Source organism: Lotus japonicus, chromosome 6, assembly GCF_012489685.1.
Source record: "Lotus japonicus ecotype B-129 chromosome 6, LjGifu_v1.2".
In the NCBI taxonomy this organism is placed as follows: domain Eukaryota; kingdom Viridiplantae; phylum Streptophyta; class Magnoliopsida; order Fabales; family Fabaceae; genus Lotus; species Lotus japonicus.
Window position 1 is genome coordinate 37,998,286 of NC_080046.1, and position 24,942 is coordinate 38,023,227.

A 24,942-nucleotide genomic window follows, 5' to 3' on the forward strand; every position below is an offset into this window, starting at 1 on the left:
TTACGGCTTATGTTAACCTAGGAACCAAGTTTGATCGAAGAAAAATCGACCCTCCCAATTAAGGAAAGTGGCCGAGAGCTATACCAAGGGGGGAGGAAATCCGACTTTTTCGAAAACTTGTCTTAACGCGTTAGATTGTCGTACCACAGAGTTTGTAGTGTACCGTGTAACCCTAGGACTTATTGCTTGCTGAGTTTCTGACTCAATGTGTTGATTTCTGTGATTTTGGCTTAAGGTTCTTTTGAGGAGTTTCCTGGAGATCAAGGCGAGGAACGTGAAGGAGGTTGTGAGGAAAACGCTGGAGGAGTTACAGGTGAGGGCTACTCTCTGAATTACTAGATAATGCTTTAGGTGTCGATGAAATTCGACTTGATTTATGTGTTATGCACCTAATTGCTAAATGTCTGAAATGATTTCTGAGGCTTCGGCCGAACTTGTTGAGTACTTGATGCCATGATATTGTGTGCTAAATGATTCACATGCTATGTGCTACATGGTTAACTTAGGATGTGTTGGAATATGCTGTTTATGCCTATTGGTTGAGCTGTTTCATTGATGCTATTCCACTCGTGCCTATGTTTCTGGAAAGTGAGGATTACGGGCAAGTCATGCCGAATTTTTATGAGATTTTGAGAGAGTTTTAAAGGACGAACGGAGTTCGGACCTTGTTATGTTTTAATGGATCGAGACCTTCTCAGGGAATTATTTGAGATTATGGGATCTCTAAAAACTCTTAGGAAGTATTATAAGATTAAAATGAAAACTATTTTATCACGGAAAACTCATAAGACATTAATCAATTTCTAAATCCTTTGAACAATAATGATACCCTTAGATAAGAGCTTAGAGCCTGAATATTAGTTTGGGAAATATGAGAAGTGTCGTCGAGTCCAAGTCTTGAGGAAACTTACAAGTTTCCGAGTATGCTTATACTTTTTCGCTCGATGAGCAGTTTAATGTTTGGCTATCTAAAGTTTAGCCGGAGACTATAAGTTTCCAAGTACTTCGGTACCTTTTCGCTCGATGAGCAGTTTATTGATTGGCTATCTAAAGTTTAGCCGGGAACCATGAGTTCCAAAGTATCTTCTTCTTCTTTTGATTAATTCATTTTGTCGCAGAATCGACGTTTGCCTTAGGGTAGGTTTTTTTAGAGACAATAAGTTAGCTAGAACACGTGACGACGTGTCGAGTGAGGTCGGAGACGTTGTTTGGCTAATCACTTGCATTCATGCACTCATTTTGAGGTTAATACACGGCGGATTACCGGACCTCGGTGGATTCCAAAATGGTCATAAGACCCGGATTTCCATATTTAGGACACTACGGTGGTCCTCAGTAGCAGACGGAATGGCAGACCTACGGGTTCACTGCTGATCTGACTACTTTTGTGTGGTGTAAGAGACGCCCGAGCGGAATGGTCCCACTTTGGCCGGTGTTAGGGCTGACTCGATGGTGTCCATCCTTCTTCCGGAATGCATTTTGTTACCCAGCATTGCATTTCATGCAACATACATGCTAACTTAGTTGCTGAGTGTGATTGGTAACTGTTTATCCTACTTGAGGCATGCTAATTGTTGTTATTATCTTTATATTCATTGTGATATATGCAACCCTAGGATGTTATCCCTAAACGTATAAGCCTGAGAGGCTAAATAATTATTACCCTATATATCTGGTTTTATTATTTATATAATTCTTTGGAGTTGACCCTCGCGTCTTCTGTGTGTGTTTGGGCGGACTACGCCATTGTCAGTTGAGTATGGCGGACCGGTTCACGATGGTTCACCCTTCAGGGGAAACTAGGTTGAAGAAGCTTGATCAGGAGGACTACGGTTCAGGGGTGGTCGACCCCGCTGGCCACCGAGCGACTTACTCGAGATGGGATTAGTGTAGGAGTAGTGTCGATGCTCTGACCGTCATGCTTCAGTTTTGGGGACAGGGTAGTTTCCTACCGGTAGCTTTTTGTGTGGTTTCCTATGGAGATCACAGAGAGCTGGTTGGATTTAGGGGGTCTTTTCTTAGGCCGCTGGGCCAACTTGTTCTCAGATTTTGAGGTTTAGTGTTGCGGACACAGTATTTTTACCTTGGTTTGTACTTTTGCCTACGGGCGTTACTCTCTTTTACTTTCCGTCACTGGAGGTTTACTCGTGACGTGGTTTACAACTTACAGTGGGGGCTGTAATCATATTGTATATTAGTTCTGTTATCTTCGTTTTAGAGTTTCATCTCTTTCTGTCTTTACTTACATTATCGAAAAAAAAATAATTCACGTTTTTCCGCTTAAGTTATTTCTTTGGTTACTAAAGTGACGCCACCGAAATCGGGGTGTTACATAAGTTTAAAAACTGAATGTTGTTTGAATAAAATAAAGTAAAACTATTAGATATAAAATTACTAAAAAGTTCATTGCAAAATAAGAGATAAATATTGGATATAAATTTTGGTAATTTTGTAATTCATATGCTTAAACACAAAAGTGAAATAGAAAAAGTATCACTTTTCTACATTGTCATTAATTATGTTTTCACACTCATAACATACTTATTACGTTTACATTATTTTTTCAAGCAAGATAAAAAAACATAAATGTGCATTTTCTCCCTTCACATACTTAACGGAAAATATGTTTGATATATAAGCATACTCTTGTGTTCATGACGAAAAATATTATTTTTTCCTTATAATAACAGTGAATGTTTAGATACACAATAAAAATCACGCTAAACCAAAATTATAATCGATAAAAGTAATTTCACGTTATTTTTGTCCACAATAATTTTTCAATAGTTCCCCCGGTGTGAAAATTCTGGCTACGCCCCTGATTAGGGACAAAACAAATCTCGCAACTACTACTTGACGCAACTTGGATCATAGAATCTCATAATCATAATTAACCGCCCTCTGCTAATACCAACATATTTACATTAACAAAAACGGGAAATGTACATTTTTTGTTCCAAGGTCCATGTGTTCATTTCTCTGGACTTTCCCATTTTTAAACCACTTTCAATAAATTTATGATTGCAGCAAACTATTTAGTTCAATTAATTCACTTTCTTGATTAGGGGAAAAAATGTCACTCACATGGGAATCACAAAATTCATATGAAAAATGATATATGAATCAAGAAAAATACAAACCTATGAGTCTATATCACTACACAAAAAAATTGCATTTTAACCATTGAGCTAGTCATCTATAATAAAGTATTGCTGGCTGTAAAACTGAAAAAAGAAAAAAAGAAACATAAAAAATGATTAACCATGAGAAAAATAGCAGAAGAAACCTTTGCTGTCATTGATTTCCAGCAATGGAATCAGAGGACTTGTCCCCTGTTCTATCCATGAACATTGAGATGAGGTATAGTACCTAGAGTGTAATGAACGTGATGTGAGATTCCTAGAGAGAATGAGAACGTAATCGCTTTAGAGAGAGAAAGTAACAAGATTTCAATCTTGTTATTTCTCAAATGAGCTAAGAGTCCTTTACAATTGGTATTCATCCCCTATTTATAGATGTGGAGTTGGGCTTGACGCCTTTAACCCTTCCTAATGGGCCGATTGGGCCTCGGGGAGGAGGCCCAAGCCCCTGGTCCGCTCGTCGCCCTAAGCTGGCGCTCCTGAGCGAGGGACCCCCCTCGCACAGTCCATCCCATTTTGCTACTCTAATAATATAGCAGCACGTTTCTTGACATTATCATCATTAAGTCATTATCATTACTTTTCTAATGGTTTTATTCATCTTTGGGTTTCTTTCTCTTTTTATACAGAATCCCAGTTTAGGATTTTCCACCTTTTGTTGACACACAATTCTCACTCTCTCGAGAATTTGTTATAGTTCCACCCATTTTCAAGTTCCAAACTTCGTATTTATTCTAGCACACCCATCTTTTACTTTGCATAACAGTTTCTCCTCCTTGAATTTTATTAAACTGGATGAAGAGAACAATATTGAGACCAGTCATTAGAAGTCTTAGAAAACAATTGAAACTATTGAACAATCAAAGACTAACTGATAAAGACTTTGCAACCACATACCCAACAATGTCAAAGTCCAAGGATTGCAAGTTCTGCCAATAGCTAGAGGAAAGAGATTTTTACAGTCATAAGGCCTTATTTTTTCCCCTTTTAGCAGATTATTAACAAGGATCGAAAATCAAGTTTAAGCATGAATGACATTGGCATTACTAATATGCAGCGGCATAGATCTGAAGGTTTAGGGCCCGTTTGGCACGTCGTATTAGACATGATAGTATAAGCTTATACAATACATTATGAGTTTATCCATTGTTTGGTGATTACATTGTATTGTATAAGTTTATCCATCAAAGTCTCCTTATACGTTAAAATGACGTATAATTTAATCCATCATGTGAGTGAAGGATAAGGCATGATAAGGTTGTGACGTATAAGTCACCATCACCAACACCCTCCATTGCTGCCAACTTACACCACCATTGGCACCACCACCGCCACCGGTGTTGCCGCCACCATCCGATCACCACCGCCCTACCGTCACCAATGGTGTTGCCGCCACCACCACCACCGCCACCACCGACACCACAACCACCACCCTATCGCCACCGCCACCATAATCGCCGCCACCACTGACACCACAACCACCACCCTATCGTCACCACCACCACCATTGCCTCCACCCTCCACCGTCGCCACCATAATCGCCGCCACCACTCTATTGCCACCACCGCCACCACTGACACCACAACCACCACCCTATCGCCACCACCACCACCATTGCCTTCACCCTCCACCGTTGCCGCCACCATACTGCAGCCGCCACCGTCTTACCACCACCCTATCGTCGCCAACACCACAACCACGATCGCTGCCACCACCACCCTACCACCACCGACACCACAACGACCACCATATCGCCACCACAACCACCACCCTATCACTACCACCACCACCATTACCTCCACCATCCACCGTAGCCGCCACCCTACCGCAGCCGCCACCGCCTTACCACCACCACCCTATCATCGCCACCACCACAACCACCATCGTTGCCACCACCACCACCAACCTATCTCCACTGTCACCACCACCGCCACCAACACCAACCTACCACCATTGCCACCACCACCACCAACCTACCACTACTTCCATCACCACCGCCACCACCGTTATAATCACCTCCATATTTGATTTTTATTATATATGATTATTCAATACTTCACTAAACATAAAATTGCATTAATTTAAACGATATGGTAAATTATACTGAGTATGGCCAAACGCTGGATAGTATAAGAAAGTTATCAGGGCTTATACTATCAGGCCTAATACTATCAGGTCTTATACTATCAGGCCTTATACTATACGTCACACCGAACAGACCCTTAACATCAAAGATTAGAGCTACTAAATAAAGGGCCCACAATAGTATTAGTGATTTCAGGGTTTATATTACTATGTCTCATCAATAATCATCCAAAACAATCCCCCAAAAAGAAAAAGGACTCAAACTACTCCTTTCCTGGAATCCTCACTAACAAGAGTAGATCACATCCTACTTTTGGAGGTTCCGATTTCCCTAGTAATTGAAATGATCCATTCCCCAATAGTACCAAACGAATTAGATTTCCAAGACAAGCAGTAGCCATAATAATAGAGACTGTATTAACGGCTATAGCAACCCATTCAGTAAATTAAAAAACCAAACAAGCCCAAAATACAAGTGCAAGGCATCCAACACATTCTTGAATCACTCTTAACCATAAACTCACAAAATCAAACTACAAGACTAAAACAACAACAAAAATAAGAACAAGTTCACAAACCAGATTGTAAATCATAAGCAATTTAACAAAGACCAGACTTACTAAATGCAAACAATCTTAAACACTTTCCATTCCTCTTCTATTATCCCTTTGATATGAAGAGTAGACTTACTAAATGTCATTTAACAAAAGTAAAAGGTATGTCATTATTTAATTAAGGACCTCAAGCATCTCTAGATAACTGATCATCCCTCATGAAAATTGAAACATAGAATGGTCTAGAAGTCTACTTACTTGTAGGAAAAATCGGTAAGCTTCATGATAGACAACCAACTTAACTAATTCCTAATAGTAATAATACTCAAACTCAATTAATTGAGCAACAGAACAGAACCTCAGTAAGAGAACATTTCTCTATTATGCTGCCATGTGCAAACCAAGTTCACCAAAAGACTTTATCTATCTCATAGCAAAAGGCATGCAGTAAAATAAGGAGGCAAACCAAAGTGTGTAATTCAAGAGATAAACCAATGAAACATAGACAAACAACTCACCTCATTGATAATATAATACTCAAACTCAATTAATTGTGCAACAGAACATTTCTTTGTTATACTACCATGTGCAAACCAAGTTCATCAAATCCTCATAGATAACCAAGAACCAAGTTCATCAAGTTAATATGGACACATTAGGAGTTATAGACAAAATACTGTGCTGACCATTCCTTCCAAAATACAGCAGCATTTTGAATAGTTAATCATGTTTCCGCTTTCACTAATCACAAATTTGAATCCATCAGCCATCCATCTAACCAATTCACCACCCCTAGATACATGAAAAAGAAAACTTGAGTAAGATACCGTAACACATTAATTAATCTTCACCCTTCTTTGTTGTTGTCGCGTAGCTCAAACAGGTTGTTAATGCGGTGTTGGAGGATACCTAGTTGCAAGTTGGTATCCACGGCCAGCAACTTAAAACCTTTGGACTCCTTCTCCTGAAACGTTCACAGCTTGTTCTTCAATTCAATCCATAGCTCCTTGTGCTGCGGCCAATCTTCCATTAGCTGGTACAAGTTTTTGACAATCTCACAGTTGGAAGATAGTCTTGAGTTTGACAACTCCAATGCCAAGTCACAAATTTTCTCAGTCATCTCATTATGCCTTGTCATCTTTGTAATTGACATATCAATCTGCAGCAGCCCAATGCTCCGGCCGCTCTCGCGAAACTCCGTCGTCATCTCATTGATCTCTTCGTTGAGAGCCATTTTGGGCTCGAACAAAACCAATAACCGTTGCCGATCACTAGCAAACCTCTTATTCAAGCTCAACGCACTGGCCTTAAGGTGCTCAAGCTTGTGAACCAAGGAGTAGGTTGGGTTGGAGTTGGAGGACTCGCGCGGCGGCGCGTTTTGGTGGTGAGGTTTTTGGCAGTTGGGGGAAGGGTTGTAGGGGATGGTGGAGTAGTAGGCTGAGAAAGGGGGGAGGGGAGCTCGAAGGGTAACGTGGAGATGAATGGTTCGAGAAAGACATCACTCTCCGCGAGTTGTTTGAAAGCCTCCCTGATTTCTTTGACAAGGGAAGGGGAGGGGTGGTCACCGACGCCGGTGTCAGAGATGGGGATGAGGCGGCGGAGCAGAAATGTTTGGATTTTTGTCAGACTGGAGAGGAAGGGATGGTTTGTGTTGGAATCGTCGCTGTCACCGGAGTTGGAGGTGGAGTTGGAAAGGAGGCGGTGGTGGTGGAGCAGAGAAGGGGTTGTCAAAGAGTGGAATGTTCTCAGGCGGAGGAGGTCGCCGGCGCCGGAGCTGGAGGTGGAGAGGAGGCGTTGGTGGTGGAGCATAGAAACAGAACGAGAAGGGTTAGTTACAGTGTGGATTGTTCTGAGACGGACGAGGAATGCCATGGCTGAAGAAGAAGAAGGTGGAAGAAGAAAAGACAGAGCAGGGAGAGAAGTGTTTGTTGTACTATTTTTGTTTCTGTTGTGAGTGTGACTGTGAGAGAGTGGTGAAGAAGAAAAGATGACAAAAATTGAAAATTTTAATTATGAGAAGGAGGGCACACATTAATGAATTCCATGTGTTTACCTCTTGCACTTTCACATCTTTAAGTTAAGTAGGCTAATTTCAAAAAAAGAAGTTAAGTAGGCTTAAATAAGTTTTTCATCTCTGCAAAATCCGTAAATTTTGTTTTTCATTCTTGGCAAATATATTTTTTTATGAGTAAAATGACTAAACTATCATTTCTATTTTTTTAATTAATAAAATTTTTGGGTGATTTGTCTTCAATCATCATCACGGGTCAGAACATATCTCGAGGACCATAAGTCACTTACAGAAGTACATACAAATTTCTCACCAACATAAATCTCTTATCCACAACGGATATCAAACATATAACATTCTAAAAATAATTTTTTTGTCCTTACTAAGTGAGGCAACATGTGTTAGTAACTATGTTCTCTAATGGTAATTATTTTCTTTCCTCCCCTCCCATATGATTGTCTCTCTCCCTCCCCCATAAACTATGACCCAATTTATTTTAAAAATATTTTTTTCTAAAGCTGTTGACCGGTCGGTTTTGACCAGTTTTCCCAATTTTTTGCTGGTTGACCGGTCTAACTTCCAGTTCAATGACCTAATCAAACCGGGCAACAATCTGATGGTCCGATTTTCTTAACATTGATCCTAGCCCTAGGTCACAATTTAGTATTTACCATTTACAAATTACAATAAAAGTTAGAGAAGATTTTTTTGGATAAAATAAGGGTCCGTTTGGTACGTTGTATAGTATAAGGCCTGATTGTATTAGGCATGATATAATAATGCCTGATAAAATTTTAATACTATACAGCGTTTGGACATACATTGTATAATTTGGTGGCAACACTGGTGGTGTGGTAGTGGTGGTATTGGAAGATGATGAAGGTGGTAGTGGTGGTGGATGGTAGTGGCGGCGGCAGCAGTTGTGGTAGTTGTAACACCCCGTTTCTAATTAAAATAATATTGGTATTTTATTTTGATTAAGATTATATCGTATGGTGGTTTATTAGGCGGTATAATAATACTTTAATGAAATAAAATATTTTCTGTGATGTTGGGTGTGTTTTATGAAATGGAAGAGAGTTAGGGGGTGAAAGTTAGGATTAAAAATGGAGACAAGGACTAGGAGAGATTTTAGGGTTTTTAGTTTAGCCCTTGAGGAATTAGGTTTAGATGGTTACTTAAGGATGGGGGCACCAGCTAAAAAAAACAGAAGAAAACCGTGTTCTGCTCTCTCTCTCTCTTTCAATTTCGTTTTCCTTTCCTTTTGTGCACAGTAAGTAACGATTTTTCTTCCTCTCTCAATTTCTTCATCATTACTCGCCTTTTCCTCCACAAAACCCACACCAAATCTCACCTTAAACTACACACGATTGGTAGATTGAAGGAAGAACCTTGATTCAAGTGGAAGGTGGCCGAGAATCAAGAAGAAAAAGGTCTAGGAAGCTTTGTACCGGTTGTAAGATCAAGATTTGGTCATGTGGTACAACTCTATGTTTTGATGATAACAAGTATTTATTTGTGGATGAACAATTATGATACTCTAACGTTTGTCTTGAGTGTTTTGACAAACAGGTTTTGATTCTGACACCAGAAGATATATTCATCAGAAGATCTGAAGACCAGAAGATCTGAAGATCAGAAGTTCTGAAGATCAGAAGATCTGAAGACCAGAAGTTCTGAAGATCAGAAGTTCTGATGATCAGAAGATCTGAAGACCAGAAGATCTGATGTCCAGAAGCTTTGAAGGACCAGAAACTCTGAAGGTCCAGAAGCTCTGAAGGACCAGAGGCTCTTAAGGTCTAGAGGCTCTGAAGGTCCAGAAGCAGAAGTTACGAAGGTTAGAGGATCCAAGTTTCCCTCTGACTCTGATCACCAAGCTTCACAAGTTCCAACACGAAGCATTCCTCTGATCAGAAGTTAATGGTTAAAGGAAAATGTCTCTATCAAGAAGTACAAGAGCAGTGTACTACTCTGACAAGCCTACCTACCAAGGTTCAGCCACAGCAGGTTCTGGAAGTTCCAGAAATGCCCTCCAACGGTCATATTCTCTCAATAGAAATATCCTTTGCACCTTGGACTATTTAAGGCTGAAGAAAAGAAGAAAGAAGACAGAGAGAAAAACTAAGAGCTGCAATACAAGAAAAGATTCAAGCCTCTACTTTCTTCATCTGTTCTTATTTAGTTTACACTCAGCTTATTCAGAAGCAAACCTTTGTAAACACCAATCTCAAACAGTTGTTTGATTTTCCTTAAGGGACCGGTAGGTCAGTATCCTTAAGAAGACTAGGATCTGTGTATCTTAGTGGTGATTTCTTTAGGAGATCAAGGTTGATCGGATCCTAGAGAAGACTAAGAGAGTGAATCTTAGTGTGAGCTAAGTCAATGTATTGTTAGTCACTTGTAGGTTTCAAGTGCAGTTGTAACAATTATCTGATTAGTGGATTGCCTTCATTCTAAGAAGGAAGAAATCACCTTAACGGGTGGACTGGATTAGCTTGAGGGATTTATCAAGTGAACCAGGATAAAATACTTGTGTGCTTCTCTCTTCTCTCAATCTTTATCTGCTGCACCATCTATCTCAGATAAACCGAAAAGATTTACTTTATATCTTAAGGGGAAAGTTTTTATATTCAAAACTCTATTTAACCCCCCCTTCTAGTCGTTTTTCACACCTTCACCGGTGTCATAGAAGGTAAGCGTCTGAATTTACCTTGTGTAATTGTAGTGTAACAGAGGTTGAGTTTAACATAAACGAAACCCCAACCTATTTGAAAATTCAGAACTGAGATACTGTGTTGTGTGTTCACATGTGGTGAGAAAAATTGATTTTGAGTGAAATTGAGGTTCTGGGGGAAAATTGGGTTCTGTTTCTGCCCGCAGATACCCTAACGGCCTGTGCTGTAGAGAGCATAACTCTCTCTCTACAGAATTCCATATTAAGTGAAACAAATTTTGAATGAAAGCTAACTCATAGGGTTATATTGAGTAATATTTTCATAATTTTGGGATTGCTGGTTCAATACCAGAATTGTCTGCAAGTTCACTCTGTTTCTTCCCGCAGACACCCTAACAGCCTGTGCTGTAGAGAGTATAACTCTCTCTACAGAATTCCAAATTGGGTGAAATCAATTTTATATGAAAGCTAACGTATAAGGCTATGTTTGGTAAAATTTTCATAATTTTTGGACTGCTAGTTTAGTACCAGAATTATCTGCAAGGTTGCTATGTTTCTGCTTATTTCTGGGATTGATTATGGAACTGGTTCTGGTAATTGATGTTAGACATTTGGTGATTTTGTGTTGCTAGTTTGTCGGTGGATTAGTGAATTATTTGATAATTATATTGAAGGGTTATTTTGTGCAATTTTGGTGTGATTTCCGTTATGGAATTTGGTGAGAAAATGTGTTATATATTTGGGGCTGGAGTGGTCTCAAATTGCATGTTTTAATTTATGAGTTTTTGCACGAAATACACTTCATTTAGTCAAGAGGCAACGTGTCGGTTTTCCTCGAATAACTGAGGCTTGTCCCAGAACTGGAGTGGTTCTGGAAGTCTGGAGTGGACTTCATTGGTGGTTAACTGTCTGGAGTGGACGGGTGATACCACTAAGGTTAACAATTGGTACCACATGCATGCATTGGAGTCTCACACACTAAGTTTCACGTTTTCAGTGGTTTTATGTGTTTGGTGAATTGTTGGTGAATTGTTTTGCTGTTGTGGTGAAGTCGTGAAGTTGAATTATTATTCTTCTTAAAGCTTATAATTCTCCGAAACAATAATAAGAATTGTGAAACTGTCTTAAGAGCAAATATTATAATCACTCAGATTTTAAAGAAAAGGTGAAGAGTTTATAAAGCAGAATCTGAATTGTTTACTTGCTCTTTGTTATGCTATATTTTATACAATGTAAGTTCTTACCCTTCTATTGGAATGATTTTTTATGCGACATCGTACAGGTACTGGAGGAAGAGATGTGGCTCATGAGGAGTAGCTTCAGAGAGTCTTAGTTTATGTTATTATTATTGTTATAATAAAATAAAGTGTCTTACTCTGTAATGTAACACTGGGAAGATATTTTACGTTACTTTTGTATTTCTGTTGAGAGGATTTTATAACCTCTCCTTATGGAAGTTGTTGAATTATTTTCTAAATTATGGCGATGTCGTACTGTTGATGGCCGAAGTGCTTATGAAATTCATTTATGAGTATAATGAATTTTATTGGAATGTCATGAATGATAAATCTATTTAAATAAGTGATTTTATGCATCTTAGGATTATCTGCCTGGTTTAGAAATTTTATTGGCAGGTCTTGTTATTTTTTTTGCACAAGGTGTTTCCAGGAACTTCTCTGATCCATATTGTACCGTGCTCTGGTCTTGAGTTATTTTGGCTCAAGCAATTACTTAATATTCGCTTTTAAAAAAAAAACTTGCTCGTCTTTTTATATAAATCTTTGGGATACATATTTTGTCTGTTGTGCTATGCATGAAAGGTAGAAATAATTCTTTCTTTGAAAACCATATGAACTTATAAATTTTCAAACACAATCAGTGTTAATTTTAATGAGTTTTCGTGAAGAAGTGTAATACTCCCTAGATATGTTTTTTAAACTCTGATAAACATTTTTAAATAAAACAATGGGAAAAAGGGGGTGTTACATTAGTGGTATCAGAGCATGTCAGTTAGTGGACTAGGTTTATTAGCATGTTTAATTCCTTTTGTATTCGATATGTGTTTATGACACAATCGATACTGTTTTGGAATTCTCAGGACAATGGTCGCAGGAAGGAATGATGAAGCTATCGCTGAAGCATTGGCAATGTTGGCTAGCGCCTTTGGGCAAGGCCAGCAAGCAAACCTTGGGAACCAGAATCAGGATGAATTTCGTGCTTTGGTAAAGTTTCAGAGGAACAATCCGCCAACCTTTGAAGGAGCATACGACCCTGACAAAGCACAGGCATGGCTGAAAGCGATTGAGAAGATCTTTCGAGTCATGAATTGTACTGATGCGCAGAAGGTGCAGTTTGGCACCCATATGCTTCAGAAAGAAGCAGAAGATTGGTGGGACTACACTGTTCAGAGGTTTGAAGGTGATGGGATGTAGATTACTTGGGATCTTTTCAAGGGTGCATTTCTGGAGAAGTACTATCCAGAAGATGTGCGTGGAAAGAAAGAAATTGAGTTTCTTGAACTGAAGTAGGGTAATGGAACCGTGGCGGAGTACGCTGCAAAGTTTGAGGAATTGATTAAGTTTTGTCCCCACTACAATACTGTTGAAGCTGAGAGATCTAAGTGTAACAAGTTTACGAATGGTTTGAGACCTGAGATCAAGAAGGTTGTGGGCTATCAATAGATTTTCCGATTTTCTGAAATGGTTAACAAGAGTAGGATCTATGATGAGGATAGCAGGGAGAGTACTGCTCATTACAAGTCTTTGAAAGAGAAGAAAGAAAAGGAGCAATTCAGAGGAACACCGTATGGGATACCTGCTGATATGGGTAAACAAAAAGCTGGTCATGACAAGAAGCCGAATGGGGGAGGAGCTCCTAATCCGGTTAGGTTCTACAAGTGTGGTGTTGAAGGACATCGTTCTCCTGAGTGTCCAAATTCTGAGGTGAAATGTTTCAGGTGTGGCAAGCTAGGTCACAGGTCTTATGATTGCAAAGATGGCCCGGAGGTGGCTTTTTACAACTGTGGTGAGCAAGGTCACATTAGTACCAAGTGCGACAAGCCGAAGAAGGATCAGGCGAGAGGAAAGGTGTTTGCTTTATCTGGTGCTGAGACTACTGCTGAGGATAGACTAATTCGAGGTACGTGCTTTATTAATGGTACATCTTTGATTGCCATCATTATTACGGGTGTGACGCATTCTTCATTTCTTGGAATCTTGAGAGTCAAATGAGGGAGTCCTACCCTGAGTTGTTCGTTTATGGAAATTTTCGAGGGCGAAAATTCTTACGTGGGGGAGAGTTGTAACACCCCGTTTTTAATTAAAATATAATTAGTATTTTATTTTGATTAAGATTATATCGTATGGTGGTTTAATAGGCGATATAATAATACTTTAATGAAATAAAATATTTTCTGTGATGTTGGGTGTGTTTTATGAAATGGAAGAGAGTTAGGGGGTCAAAGTTAGGATTAAAATGGAGACAATGACTAGAAGAGATTTTAGGGTTTTTGTTTAGCCCTTGAGGAATTAGGTTTAGATGGTTACTTAAGGATGGGGGCAGCATCTTAAAAAAAAAACCGTGTTCTGCTCTCTCTCTCTCTCTTTCAATTTCGTTTTCATATCCTTTTGTGCACAGTAAGTAACGATTTTTCTTCCTCTCTCAATTTCTTCATCATTACTCGCCTTTTCCTCCACAAAATCCACACCAAATCTCACCTTAAACTACACACGATTGGTAGATTGAAGGAAGAACCCTGATTCAAGTGGAAGGAGGCCGAGAATCAAGAAGAAAAGGGTCTAGGAGGCTTTGTACCGGTGTCATAGAAGGTAAGGGTCTGAATTTACCTTATATAATTGTAGTATAACAGAGGTTGAGTTTAACATGAAGGAAACCCCAACCTCTTTCAAAATTCAGAACTGAGATACTGTGTTGTGTTTTAACATGTGGTGAGCAAAATTGATTTTGAGCGAAATTGAGGTTCTGGGGAAAAATTAGGTTCTGTTTCTGCCCGCAGATACCCTAACAGCCTGTGCTGTAGAGAGCATAACTCTCTCTACAGAATTCCAAATTTAGTGAAACCAATTTTTTATGAAAACTAACTCATAGGGTTATACTGGGTAATATTTTCATAATTTTTGAATATCTGGTTTAATACCAGAATTATCTGCCAGTTCACTCTGTTTCTGCCCGCAGACACCCTAACAGCCTGTGCTGTAGAGAGCATAACTCTCTCTACAGAATTCCAAATTGGGTGAAATCAATTTTATATGAAAGCTAACGTATAAGGCTATGTTTGGTAAAACTTTCATAATTTTGGGACTGCTCGTTTAGTACCAGAATTATCTGCAAGGTTGCTATGTTTCTGCTTATTTCTAGGATTGATTATGGAACTGGTTCTGGTAATTGATGTGAGACATTTGATGATTTTGTGTTGCTAGTTTGTCGGTGGAATAGTAAATGATTTGTTAATTATATTGAAGTGTTATTTTGTGCAATTTTGGTGTGATTTCCGTTATGGAATTTGGTGAGAAAATATTTTATATATTTGGGGCTGGAGTGGTCTCAAATTGCATGTTTTAATTAATGAGTTTTTGCACGAAATACACTTCATTTAGTCAAGAGGCAACGTGTCGGTTTTCCTCGGAAAATTGGGGCTTGTCCCAGAACTGGAGTGGTCCTGAAAGTCTGGAGTGGACTTCAACAGCTTCTACGACGATAGGCGTAAAGGCATGATTAGTTCCACAAATCTCACTGCACTGACCATAGTAAACCCCTTCTCGTTGTACCGAAATAGATATCTGATTTAAACGACCAGGTACAGCATCACATTTGACACCTAAGGAAGGTACAACCCAACTATGAGGTACATTAGCAGGTGTTACAATAATACGTAGATGAGTTTTGGCTGGTACAACCACTCTATTGTCAACTTCTAATAAACTCGGGGATACCTCTAAGGTTAACAATTGGTACCACAGGCATGCATTGAAGTCTCACACACTAAGTTTCACGTTTTCAGTGGTTTTATGTGGTTGGTGAATTATTTTGCTGTTGTGGTGAAGTCGTGAAGTTGAATTATTATTCTTCTTAAAGCTTATAATTTTCCGAAGCAATAATAAGAATTTTGAAACTGTCTTGAGAGCAAATATTATAATCACTCAGATTTTAAAGAAAAGGTGAAGAGTTTATAAAGCAGAATCTGAATTGTTTACTTGCTCTTTGCTATGCTATATTTTATACAATGTAAGTTCTTACCCTTCTGTTGGAATGATGTTCTATGCGACATCGTACATATACTGGAGGTAGAGATGGGGCTCATGAGGAGTAGCTTTGGAGAGTCTTAGTTTATGTTATTATTATTGTTATAATAAAATAAAGTGTCTTGCTCTGTAATGTAACACAGGGTAGATATTTTACGTTACTTTTGTATTTCTGTTGAGAGGATTTTATAACCTCTCCTTATGGAAGTTGTTGAATCATTTTCTAAATTATGGCGATGTCGTACTGTTGATGGCCGAAGTGCTTATGAAATTCATTTATGAGTATGATGAATTTTATTGGAATGTCATGAATGATAAATCTATTTAAATAAGTGATTTTATGCATCTTAGGATTATCTGGCTGGTTTAGAAATTTTATTGGCAGGTCTTCTTATTTTAGAAATGCTGAAAATACAGAGGAAACTCTATTTGTCTTTTTATATAAATCATTGGGATACATATTTTGTCTGTTGTGTTATGCATGAAAGGTAGAAACAATTCATTCTTTGAAAACTATATGAACTTATAAATTTTCAAACACAATCAGTGTTAATTTTAATGAGTTTTCGTGACGAAGTGTAATACTCCCTAGATATGTTTTTTAAACTCTGATAAACATTTTTAAATAAAACAATGGGGAAAGGGGGTGTTACAGTAGTGGCGGCAATGGCAATGGTGGTGACAGTGGTGGTGGATGGTTGTGTTGGTGGCGGCGGCGGTGGTGGTGGAGGGTGGGAGCGGCGGCAGTGGTTGTATGAAGGTCTCAACGATGGTGGTAGTGGTTGCGGCGACTACAGTGGTTGTGGTGGTGGCGGTAGTGGCAGCGGTGATGATGGAGGGTGGTAGCTGGCGGTTGATTAAATATATTGAAGTAGTTTATACAATGCACTCTTATCATGCCTTATCCCTCATCTATAGGGTGAATTAAATAATTCATCATTTTGATATATAAGAGAAGATTGATGTATAAGCTTATACAATACAATGTGAGCACCAAACAATAAATAAGTCCATAATGTATTGTATAAGCTTATACTATCATGCAGAATATGTCGTACCAAACGAGCCCTAAAAGACTTGAGAGTGGGTAATGGGAGTATGGGACAATCGGTTAAAAACGGTAAAACAAAAACAGAATTATATCCTTAAAGAAAAATTTGTTGAAACGATGGGTCAATCCAACTCGACTTGTTTAGCTTCCAACCCGTTTTAAAAGTGAATTATGTAGGTTGGGTCAAAATGGACTGAAGGATCTCAAACCACTTCACCCGTTTAGGGGATGTAGATTAACCTGACAAGTCAAATCCTTTTTGCCACCCCTATCAAAATGTAAGAAAATATAGGAGAGGACAAGACCAGGGAAAAAAAACATACAAATTTGTGAAGTTCTATGTTATCAAGAGCCCAATGGAGGCTTTGTGTGCATAAAATTGGAAACAACCACACCTCTAAGGTGTTGGTTATGCAATTTGGTGGCGACACTGGTGGTGTGGTAGTGGTGATATTGGAAGATGATGAAGGTGGCAGTGGTGGTGGATGGTAGTGGCGGCGGCAGCGGTGGTGGTAGTGGCGGTAGTGGCCATGGTGGTGACAGTGGTGGTGGATGGTTGTGTTGGTGGCGGCGGCGGTGGTGGTGGAGGGTGCGAGCGGCGGCAGTGGTTGTATGAAGGTATCAACGATGGTGGTAGTGGTGGCGGCGACAACTGTGGTTGTGGTGGTGGCGGTAGGGGCAGCGGTGATGGTGGAGGGTGGTAGCTGGCGGTTGATTAAATATATTGAAGTAGTTTATACATTGCACTATTATCATGCCTTATCCCTCATCTATAGGGTGAATTAAATAATTCATCATTTTGATGTATAAGAGAAGATTGATGTATAAGCTTATACAATACAATGTGAGCACCAAACAATGAATAAGTCCATAATGTATTGTATAAGCTTATACTATCATGCATAATATGGCGTACCAAACGAGCCCTAAAAGACTTGAGAGTGGGTAATGGGAGTATGGGACAATCGGTTAAAAACGGTAAAACAAAAACAGAATTATATCCTTAAAGAAAAATTTGTTGAAACGATGGGTCAACCAACTCGACTTGTTTAGCTTCCAACCCGTTTTAAAAGAAAATTATGTAGGTTGGGTCAAAATGGACTGAAGGATCTCAAACCACTTCACCCGTTTAAGAGGATGTAGATTAACCTGACAAGTCAAATCCTTTTTGCTACCCCTATCAAAATGTAAGAAAATTTAGGAGAGGACAAGACCAGGAAAAAAAAATACAAATTTGTGAAGTTCAATGATATCAAGAGCCAAATGGAGGCTTTGCGTGCATAAAACAACAAAAAACCACACCTCTAAGGTGCTGGTTATGCAATTTGAGGGTCTATTTCGTATATTGTATAGTATAAAATTTAATAGTATTAGATTTGATAATGTTAGGTCTGATAAGATAAAACTTGATAAAAATTTAATAATATCTCGCATTTGGTGATATATTGTATAAGTGTATAACGTATCATATTGTTTAAATTGATACAATCATATGTTTGGTGGTGGCGCTGACGTCAAAGGGTGGTAGTCGAGGCAATAATGTTGGTCGCGGTAGAGTGGTGGTGGAGAGGGTAGATTGGTGGTGGTGATAGTGGCGTTAGTGGCTGTGGTTGTAGCAATGACAGTGACAGCGGTGGTGGGGAGGGTTGTGGTGGTGATTGTGGCAATGAGTTAAATATTTTTAAGTAACTTATATTTCACAATCTTAACGGATCTTATATTTTTAAGTAAATAATATTATCAAGCCTAATACGGCGTACCGAACGAGTCCTGAAAATTGCCGATTTTAATTTTATTCCACATTGAATTTTAGAATCTATCATATGCTCATTTGTTACCATTGATAGTTTGATACCTATAATTCTTTTTGACTTTCATCATTGACAGATTAATTCTTTAAAAATTATGCATTGAGATTTCATGGAAATTTTGATGACAACTTTTTTTATTCATCAACAAATATCATAATACAATAATTAGGGACAAAACAAACCTCACCACTTCTATTTGACTCAACTTGGATCATAGACTCATAATCATAAGTAACCGCCCTCTGATTTTTTCTTTTTTCTTGTACCAACAGTTTTACATTAACAAAAACGGGAAAATTACATTTTTTTGTTGCAACGTGGTCCATGTGTTCATTTCTCTGGATTTTACCAGTTTTAAACCACTTTCAATAATTTTTTGATTGCAGCAAACTATTAAGTTCAATTAAATTACTTTCTTGATTTGGGAAAAACATGTCACTCACATGGGAATAACATTATTCATACGAAAAATGATACTATGAAGTAAGAAACACACAAACCTATGAACTGCATTTTAATTATTAAGCTAGTCATCTATAATAAAGTATTGCGGGCTGTAAAATTGGAAAAAAGGAAAAGAAACACCAAAAATGATTAATCAAGAGAAAAATAGTAGAAAAAATCTTCGCTGCCATTGATTTATTCATTGATTTCCAGCAATGGAATCAGAGGACTTGTCCCCTTTTGCTGCTCTGATAATATAGCAGCACTTTTCTTGCACATTATCATCATTAACTCATTACCATTACTTTTCCAATGGTTTTATTCATCTTTGGGTTTCTTTCTCTTTTAATACTGAGCCCAGTTCAGGATTTTCTACTTTTTTATGACACACAATTCTCACTCTCTAAAGAATTTTATATAGTTCCACCCATTTCAATAACCAATCATTAGAAGTCTTAGAAAGCAATTGAAACCATTAAACAACCAAAGACCAACTGATAAAGATCCCCAGTCCTTACTCCCCTAACAGCCACACTGGCCCAGCAACCACATACCCAACTCAACCATCACTACTCTCCCGGAAACATGAAGACCCAAGAATGGAAAAGTTCAAGGATTGCAAGTTCTGCAAATAGCTAGAGGAAAGGGATTTTTACAGTCATATGACCTTAATTTTCCCCTTCTAGCAGACTATTAACAAGGACGGAAAATCTATGTTTTAAGCACGAATTGACACTGCAGAAGGCATGCCTGCAGAACTGCTGGATTTCTTGTCTTGAGAAACGGCAGAAGTTCTTCCCAGATTGATGGGGTTATTCTTCTCCCGCGAAGTAATTGATGCAGCTCCTTCAAATTTTCTTTTCTCGCCTGAATGCTGCTTAAAACTTGCAGCAGTAACAGACGACGATCCATCTGGACCAACAAAACCAGGCATTCTTGAGGGAGGACCACGCTGGAAGCTTATATTGTTAAAAGAAGAAATGCCTGCAGAACTGCTGGATTTCTTGTCTTGAGAAACTGCAGAAGCTCTTCCCGGATTGATGGGGTGATTCTTTCCAGCATGATGTTGAGACTTCTGATCATGTTGCCGAGAAGCCGAATAAGATGACTTAACAGCATTAGGAGGCGGACTCTTCTCTATAGCCTTAAAAGCTTCCTTACAATTGGGACATAGGATAGTTTGATTCAAATAAACCCTGAGATGCTCAAAATGTACCTTGCACCTACACACAGTCCAAAAGGTACCCGGCATTTTATGTGGACGAGGAATGGAGGGTGAAGGTGGTGCCCGGGCATTATTATTTCCAGTTCTCCCATCTGAGGTTGCATTCTTCTTAGGATTATTAGAACCACTTGAACTGGGTGCTTTGGATTGAGCCCCAACATGGTTGCGAGCATTATGCTGAAGTCCACCCAAACCCCTGATGTTGTTGTATGCTAGTCTCTTGGCCTTATCAGATAGTAAGCTCCATGCCTCTGAAACAAGCTTAAATGCACCCTCTGCACCTAAAGACCTATTTTTGTCAGGGTGAAGACTGAGAGCCAATACCCTGTATTGCTTTCTAATTGTCTTCTCATCAGCAAAGGGATCCACCCCAAGTATACCATACCAATCCATTTGTCCATTTATTTTATTCTCAGCAGAGATATAAACATTCAGAATTGACAGAAACTGGGGAAGACCCTCCAGTGCAGGATACAAATTCCGAGCCTTGAGAGCCAACTTTTTTGCACCAGCATATTCCCTTAGAGAAAATTTCTTCTCAGCTATTTCCTTGGCCCTAGCTGCCTCATCTTTGTTGCAATCCATATATTCCCCGTTGTCTCAACTCTCAATATGTTGCTCTGTCACCTAGCTAAAAGACATGAAAGAATTTAACAATTAGAGCTTGATTCTATAAACATGAACACTTTGAATTAATGAACCTTCAATCATGCCACAGACCCAAAGAAGAACAAAAAAACATTGAGAGATGCCCCTAAAATTCTTTAGGTAGCGAATAAACAATTATAAGTAAGCCAGCATTTCAGAGTTCTCTGTCACAAATATAGCAAACTAGTAATGGATAAATCAATGGTGCAAGCAATTCAAGTATTCAACAGCAATTCAAGTATCCAACATGAACTACAGTCATGTTTTCTGTCATAAAAGATTCCTTGTCAATGCTAAAGGCTTTCCAAACACCAGAAACATAAAGTTCATACAGCATACTTCACAAGATTATTTTAACAAACGAGGCCCTACTCAACTTCTCACTCAAAAAATTTAGTCAGCAAGGGTATTTCTTATACAAGCAAGAGTATTGTTAATGGAGAATGACACTATGGCAGAAAGCCAAAAACAGAACATATTTGACAAAGGCAGATGCTGGATGGCAGATTATGACAGAATATCGGCCATGGCGACTTGCTAGAATTCTCCCATGAGAATCGGCCATGGCGGACATTTGACAACACTACAAGCAATCAAATTTAATTAAAAATCATGGAATCATAATGATGTGAAGACAAACTAGATTAAGCGTCTGGGAAGTAAATGGACAGTAAGTTCTACATTTTCTTTCTCTAAATATCTGGACAAGTCAATCCCTACCGGCAGTCAAAAAATAAAGAGAAGGGGAAAATTTTCAAAAATTTAATGAACCCATACATTCAGAGACGTTAGACACAAATAAGAACAGATGTTTCCAAAAAAGGGGCAAAAAAGATATGACCAATATTTATATGATTGAAGCATAAACTTATTATATATCTAACATCAAAACTCTAACATATTTACAAAACATGAAACTAGTAAATGTCAAATCTCAGAATTTATAAATATTGATTCTTGTTTACAAGAGTTCTTGTTTTTAAAAAACATACCATATATTAAGCAGCTCTTTCTTTCCACACTAGAAAAGAAGACAGAAACTATGACAACTGTTGGCAGCATTTTCAAGTATTGCCATCGGTTAAATTCGATTTTCCATAATGCAGCAACTAGTAAACCAAATATTCAACAAAATCCTATTCATAGATTACCATGAAATACTTTTATGGATTCTATTCATACTCACATATCGAATAACAAATGTCTACAATTCTATTCCCTCTGAGCTCACTAAGGCTGAGAGCTCACTGACTCTTTTAAAACTAAGGACATCTAAAGTAAATTTGTTTCAAAATCCCTCCTCTCCCCTCATAAACCAAACAAGAACTGAGTTATTTCCCCGCACTCCACTCATCTTAACCAAACATGATAACAATAAAAATCTCTCCTATCATGCCCTCTCTTCCCCTCCCCTCCATCAAAATCTCTCCCACCCCCTTCCTTCCAATGAACCAAACACACCATAAAAGGGGAAAACAGAACTGAACCACAAAATGTCATGAATATACAAAAGATTATACTTACTAGAACCATTTTAAAAATATTTTCAACCCATTTGAAAACTCAGCTCAATACAGCAAACCCTTATTTTTTCGGTTCCGTTGGAGACAATATCAAAGTCTAAAGTAACAACCAACAACACTAAGTCCTATCAATACCAGAGAAAAAAAGAAGTGAAATATCAATAAATAGACAAAACCCTAGAATTTAATTGTTGATAGCAATCACAAATCATCTGATAAACACAATTCTTGACCCACACAAACAGAACAAAGACAGGTACAGCAAAGAATTCAGACAAACTCATGTCTCACCCTAACGAAGAAACACGTTGAAAAACTAGGATCTACACTACAGGGATATCACATGCATTTTCAAAAAAACACACAACGGTCGAAATTCAAAATGAAGAATTTCTGCAGTTCAAACCCCAAATTTCGTTGCAACCCCCAATCTAACAAGCAATTCAAAAGCAAAAATGAAGCATTTTTGAAGGTGATAACAATGGGGAAGTGATGAAGGAAGTGAAATACAAGCATTTGAGAGTACCTGTGACTCTTTGAGTGTTTGGAATTTGAATATGAAAAGACACAATCACCATGTACAATGACCTCTCTATTGCTCCCAAATTACTTATGAGTTATGAGAATGGCCTTTTGTTTAACATTTTAACCCAAACACAACTAACTATGGTTAAATTTTAACTCATGGTTTATTTAACTATGGTTAGAAGATATTAACAAATAGGAGAATGGGCCAAAATGTTACTTACCTCATTTTCCTTGGACTAAGTAACATTTTGTTCCATGTGAAATGAACGAATTTTTATTTTAATTTTTCTCTACACTTAAGGAAATAAGAAGAGAGTAAAACATATAAAGAAGACACAAATAATAAAATAAAATAAAGGAGAAATGTGATTAAAAAAAAGACATGCCTTGAAGAGAGCACTCCTAAGATTACCCTGCAGCGCAATAGTAGCACTTTATTTGTGTCACGCAAACTCTCAAAGAAGTGTTAATCTTAAGCTTTTGTCTTAGATTTTCTTGGATGATCCGAAAATATGAAAAAAAAAAAAAAAACTCCCTTTATATACAGGAAGAAGAAGAAAGAGGTCAGAAGTTTTGGCAATGTGGGACTAAAAGGAGTTGACTAATGGTTGACTTCACTATAAAATTTCAAATTTTTTTGTTAATTTTGGTGTGTCTTTTAACTATCCAAACATTGGAATCACGTCTTTGTCTCCAAATTATAATTGTAGATGACAACAACATCTTTCAAATGTCACAAGTTTCAAGCAAAACGGTGGTCTACAACTCTATACGTGCCCTTGAATACATCTCCTCCATGAACATGTTGTAGCAACATCTTAATTTTGTCTTATAATCCGAACATCACTGAGAGTATACACCTAATTTAGCTCTTGGATTATTCATAACAATTGTAGAATTTTGTCCTAACTTTTCAACTAGATAAAGATCACCCCAATATCATTTATATGGCGTAAAATACGCTCAAAATAGTGAAAGTGCACCCATTTTCCTTTTCAAAATAGAACATGTGCAATTCATTCAAATTTAATACTTTTAAGATCAAATTTATAATTGAAGATCTCACTCCAAGCTTAGGAAGCACTTCACACCTCTTCACACCTTCCTTTCTAGTTACTTTTTTTATTTCCATATTTTTCTTCTTAAAAAACTTGGACAATTCATTCAAATTTAATTTTTTTACATGAAGTTTATAAATGCAGATCAAGACACACTAAAATAAGCTTAAGAAACACTTGAAATCATTTCGCACCTTTCCTTCGTTGGAAGCTTTTTGATCCAACAGCCCTCCAAAATGGGGGAAGGAAGAGATCCCACTAAGCTTCCTCCACGAGTTCCAACAAGAATGCCTTCGGATTTGCGATGTCGTAAGAGAAGAATGAGGAGAACATGACCTCGATGATGCGGAAGGAGGTCTAGTACATGGCGACGCTGCAAACAACCACTCTCTTCTATGCCTGTGAGGACTTTGTTGAAGGTGGTTGGGGTATGGTTAGGGTTACGATTTCTACTATACTAGAGCATAGCAAAGACTAATCATAGTTGTTATAGTTAGTGGGTTCCCCCTTTCAATTTTCCTAATTAATTTTGTTATTTTTAACTAATTATAAGCTAGGCTTAAATGCACTTTTGGACTCCCAAGTTTACATTTTTTGCGATTGTTGACCCTGATCTTATTTTTCTACGAAACGAGACCCTCTCCAGGCAATTTACATGCAGAAGATGGCTAGTCTTTTTTCTTGGAGAGGGTCTCGGTTCGTAGAAAAATAAGATAAGGGTCAACAATCGCAAAAAATGTAAACTTGAGGGTCCAAAAGTGCATTTAAGCCTATAAGCTATTATAAAGTGTGTGTAGGATTAGCTTACTTTATATGAACTCTACTACGAGTCTAAATAGCATACATGTATGAAGTTACATTTTGTTGAATAATAATAAGAGTTTTATCTCAGTTCACATGAGTCACACTTACTTTAATGGTACTACAGC

General features: G+C 38.1%; 2 protein-coding genes and 1 pseudogene across 3 annotated transcripts; 1 reads left to right on the plus strand and 2 right to left on the minus strand.

The window, feature by feature from the left end:
• Positions 1-6,394: 6,394 nt before the first annotated feature.
• LOC130724724 (uncharacterized) lies at positions 6,395-7,725 on the minus strand. The gene has a single exon (XM_057576013.1). The coding sequence runs from the start codon at positions 7,649-7,651 to the stop codon at positions 7,073-7,075; it is 579 nt and encodes a 192-aa protein (XP_057431996.1). The 5' UTR covers positions 7,652-7,725; the 3' UTR covers positions 6,395-7,072.
• Positions 7,726-12,566: 4,841 nt separating this feature from the next.
• On the plus strand, positions 12,567-13,145 carry LOC130725263 (uncharacterized; annotated as a pseudogene).
• Positions 13,146-19,294: 6,149 nt separating this feature from the next.
• LOC130726307 (uncharacterized) lies at positions 19,295-23,037 on the minus strand. 2 transcript variants are annotated; one of them, XM_057577548.1, is made up of 2 exons: positions 22,954-23,031; positions 19,295-20,883 (listed from the first exon to the last, which is right to left on the minus strand). In XM_057577548.1, the coding sequence occupies exon 2, from the start codon at positions 20,839-20,841 to the stop codon at positions 19,750-19,752; it is 1,092 nt and encodes a 363-aa protein (XP_057433531.1). In that variant the 5' UTR covers positions 20,842-20,883; positions 22,954-23,031; the 3' UTR covers positions 19,295-19,749. The 2 variants fall into 2 exon arrangements, with proteins under 2 accessions (XP_057433531.1, XP_057433530.1); XM_057577547.1 differs by having other exon boundaries at positions 19,296-20,887; positions 22,954-23,037.
• Positions 23,038-24,942: the final 1,905 nt, after the last annotated feature.